This window comes from Hordeum vulgare, chromosome 2H, assembly GCF_904849725.1.
Source record: "Hordeum vulgare subsp. vulgare chromosome 2H, MorexV3_pseudomolecules_assembly, whole genome shotgun sequence".
Classification (NCBI taxonomy): Eukaryota; Viridiplantae; Streptophyta; class Magnoliopsida; order Poales; family Poaceae; genus Hordeum; species Hordeum vulgare.
In genome coordinates this window covers 616,222,836-616,226,113 of record NC_058519.1, presented here as the reverse complement: position 1 = coordinate 616,226,113, position 3,278 = coordinate 616,222,836, and the positions used below count along the sequence as shown (strand labels likewise).

Sequence of the window (3,278 nt, the reverse complement as noted above, 5' to 3'; positions counted from 1 at the left end):
GTCGTGCATGCTTTGCCTGGCAACGACGAGATGGCGAGGGCAGGAGGGGGCGACCTATTGAGGCAACCTAGGTTATGCATGTGTCGCTCCTGGAAGATTGACGTGGGGGGCTTTCAGAAACCATAAGCTATGTGTGTTTCCTAGTTGGTTAATGCAGTGGAGCAATGGATGTCGTTTGTGAGCCCCATGGATATCAATGTTGTTGTTTCCCCAAGTACATCAATGTTTTAGCACAATGTAAAGATTATAACGAATAAAATTAGATATCAGCACATTGTAAAGATTATAGAGAATAAATCACAAATCAATGCATGCCTTTTCCCAGCATGTGGATACCAGTGCTTAAGGATTAGATATCACCACATTGAAAGAGTAGAGCAGATTTCAATTTCAAGCAGTGTTTCCCCTCTTAGCTAGACCCTTCACGCAAATATTATATGGTGGCACATGGACTGACACGTTGGTACCCCCCCCCCCCCCCACACACACACACAAATGAGTTGAGTACATATGACACTTCTATATCCCTCGTAAAACTTATCTGTAGAAAAGAATAAATCTACGCTAGCCCTTCAGTTCTCTTCTCAGGTTCCAAAATATGAACTTCACCCATAGCTCTCAATTCGTTTTCGGGCAATTTATCTATATCAACCACGAGTTTCATGTGTTGGTGACCAAATGTGTGCATGACAAACATGTGAAAACAATTAGATGTGTGTGACTTTGGAAAGTGGTATGTGCTTTCTTATCTTGTGACTCGAGGGAGCACTCGAAAGCGGGGCCTAGACAACAGTTCCTATGTTTGCTAGCTATTCAATGAAGTGGACACTCTTTGCGAGCCCGACGGACATAGATGTTGTTCCATCCCAAAGATTTCAAAATTGGATATCACCACGTTCAAGGAGTAGAGCGAATAAATCCAAAAGCTGGTGGGTGCCCATTGTGAGCCTAAATTGAATGCTCTGCCCACTGATGAGCAAATCCATCAGCAACCCCTGTTCCAGATCACAGAAGGTGCGACAGAAACAACCCTGTCATCATCAAACATTTTTCTAGCTTTGCTCGACAGCTTCGTCTACCGGCAACGAGGGGTGGAGAGCAGGAGAGGAACAATCGGTGGCGGTGACCTAGGTTCCGCCTATGCAACTCCTGAGAGAGCGACCGGGAGGTGGGGAGGTGAGATCTCAAACAGCAGTACACTAGTGCATGCTCATTAGTCCAATATCTTTTAGCTCAATAATCCAAAATCAGGTATCACCATACCGAAAGAGTAGACCAAATTAATCCAAAAGAGAGTGCATGCCTTATGCCAACCCGACGGATATCACATGCCAAGAATATGAAATAAGATACACCATATTGAAAGTGTAAAGTGTAGAGCGAATAAATCCAACGGATGTCAGTTTCCAGTACCCCCCCCCCCCCCCCCCCCGCGCGCGCGCGTCTTCGTCAGGTACTCCGGACGGCATGGTGACACTTGGACCGACACGTTGCTAGTCACGGCATACACAAACATAAGCGGAGTACATATGGCACGTGATAAAACTAGTCTACAACAACAAAAAACTAATCTACCCTTGCATTTCAATTCTCGGCACGGGGCTCCAAGATCTAAACTCGGAGATGTTTTTGCGGGCCGACGGGCATCAATGTTCTTTCAACCCAATCCATTAAAAACTGAATATTACCACATCGAAAGAGTAGAGCGAATAAATCCAGTGATCAGTGGATGCCCTTTGATCATATCAATGGTGTTTACTTTTAACCCTACATCAGAACCTGGTATTAGATATAATGGCATTGCAAGAGTAGAGCGAACTAATCCAATGGATTTTGATCCCAATTTTCAGCACCATTTCCCCCTCTGCCCTTGAGGCAAAGACTGCATGGTGGCACCTAGACCGACACGTTGCTAGTCGCCACACACACAGGCACATGAGTACAAGTACATGGCATGGCACAGCTACATTCATGGTAAAATAACTAGTCTATGGAAACGAAGAACAAATCTACCCTTGCCTGCAATTCTCTGGTCAGGTTCCAAGATCCGAACTCCTATGTGCACCTACATTTTGTGTGCCACGGTCAACAGAAGCTTCCAAAACATTGGATCACCTGACCTGACAACGACCCCCGGCACTTTCACTCATTATGTTCAGTTCAGACGGCGGCGATCCACCGGTACAGCACCATGAACGTCGTCTCCACCTCCTCGTCCGTCCCCGGCGGCGGCGGCGGCGGCACTGTTGCAGCCTCTGCGTCCCACAGCCACGGCTCCTCCTGCCTGTGGCCCTGCTGGCCCTGGCTCCACCGGGAGCTCCACCGGTCCGAGAAGGAGTAGGAGAAGGATGACGCCGAGGAGGCCAGGCGGTCCATGTACTCCCGCAGCCAGCCGCGCGGCGTCGTCCCTGCCGCTTCGGCCACCGCCTCGCCGGGCGGCGACGGCGATCCCTGGGCTGCTGGCTTCTCCTCCTTGACCGTGTCGGCGCTGGCCGCGGCGCGCACCATGCGGGACACGACGGCCTCGACCTCCTCGTCGATGTGGTACTCGAAGGATCCGAGCGAGTACGTGCGGCTGTCGTCGCTTCCGGTGGAAGCGGCGGGCGACCCGCCGCGGCTGCTGACGCTGCCCATCTCGACGCGGAAGTGGAACCTGCTGGAGCGGTCCCTGCCCCTCGCGGCAGCAGGCTCCGGCGGGGGCGGCGGCTGCTGCTGTTGTTGGGCGGCGAGGAGGGCGGCGATGGAGGGGTGCGGGGGCGCGACGGTGGCGCGGCAGAGCGGGCAGGTCGGGGTGGTGCGGAGCCAGGCGTCGACGCAGACGGCGTGGAACGCGTGGCGGCACGCCGGGAGCAGCCGCAGCTCGGCCTCGGGCCTGAAGGGCGAGAGGCAGACGGCGCAGTCCGGGGAGCTCCTGGGCAGCGCGGCCAGCGCGGACGCCATGGTGAACCGGGGCAGCGAGTCGATCAGATCCTTCTTCCCGTCGTCCGTCCCGTGCGGCGGCGAGGGCGGGGGAGAGGGAGACGGGCGCGAGCGGTTGGAGCGGTGGCGGAGGCAGGCGCTGATGGAGAGGGAGGCGACGAGGACGAAGGCGAGGAGGCCGACGATGATGAGGATGCAGGAGAGCACGGAGGTGCCTGTGTCGTCGGCGTGCCGCGGCGGGGGAGCCGACGGGAAAGGGGACGACGACATCACGCGCGGTGGACGGGTGGAGGCTTTGGCTCGGTGGGTGGAGTTGGCTTAACCGGTGAGGGGGGGACGGAGGTCTCGCGCCTTTTATT

The 3,278-nt window shown here is 54.6% G+C and overlaps 1 protein-coding gene across 1 annotated transcript; it reads right to left on the bottom strand.

Annotated features, from left to right (window-relative positions):
* Positions 1-1,809: 1,809 nt before the first annotated feature.
* LOC123430823 (E3 ubiquitin-protein ligase ATL4-like) lies at positions 1,810-3,278 on the bottom strand. The gene has a single exon (XM_045114661.1). The coding sequence runs from the start codon at positions 3,187-3,189 to the stop codon at positions 2,161-2,163; it is 1,029 nt and encodes a 342-aa protein (XP_044970596.1). The 5' UTR covers positions 3,190-3,278; the 3' UTR covers positions 1,810-2,160.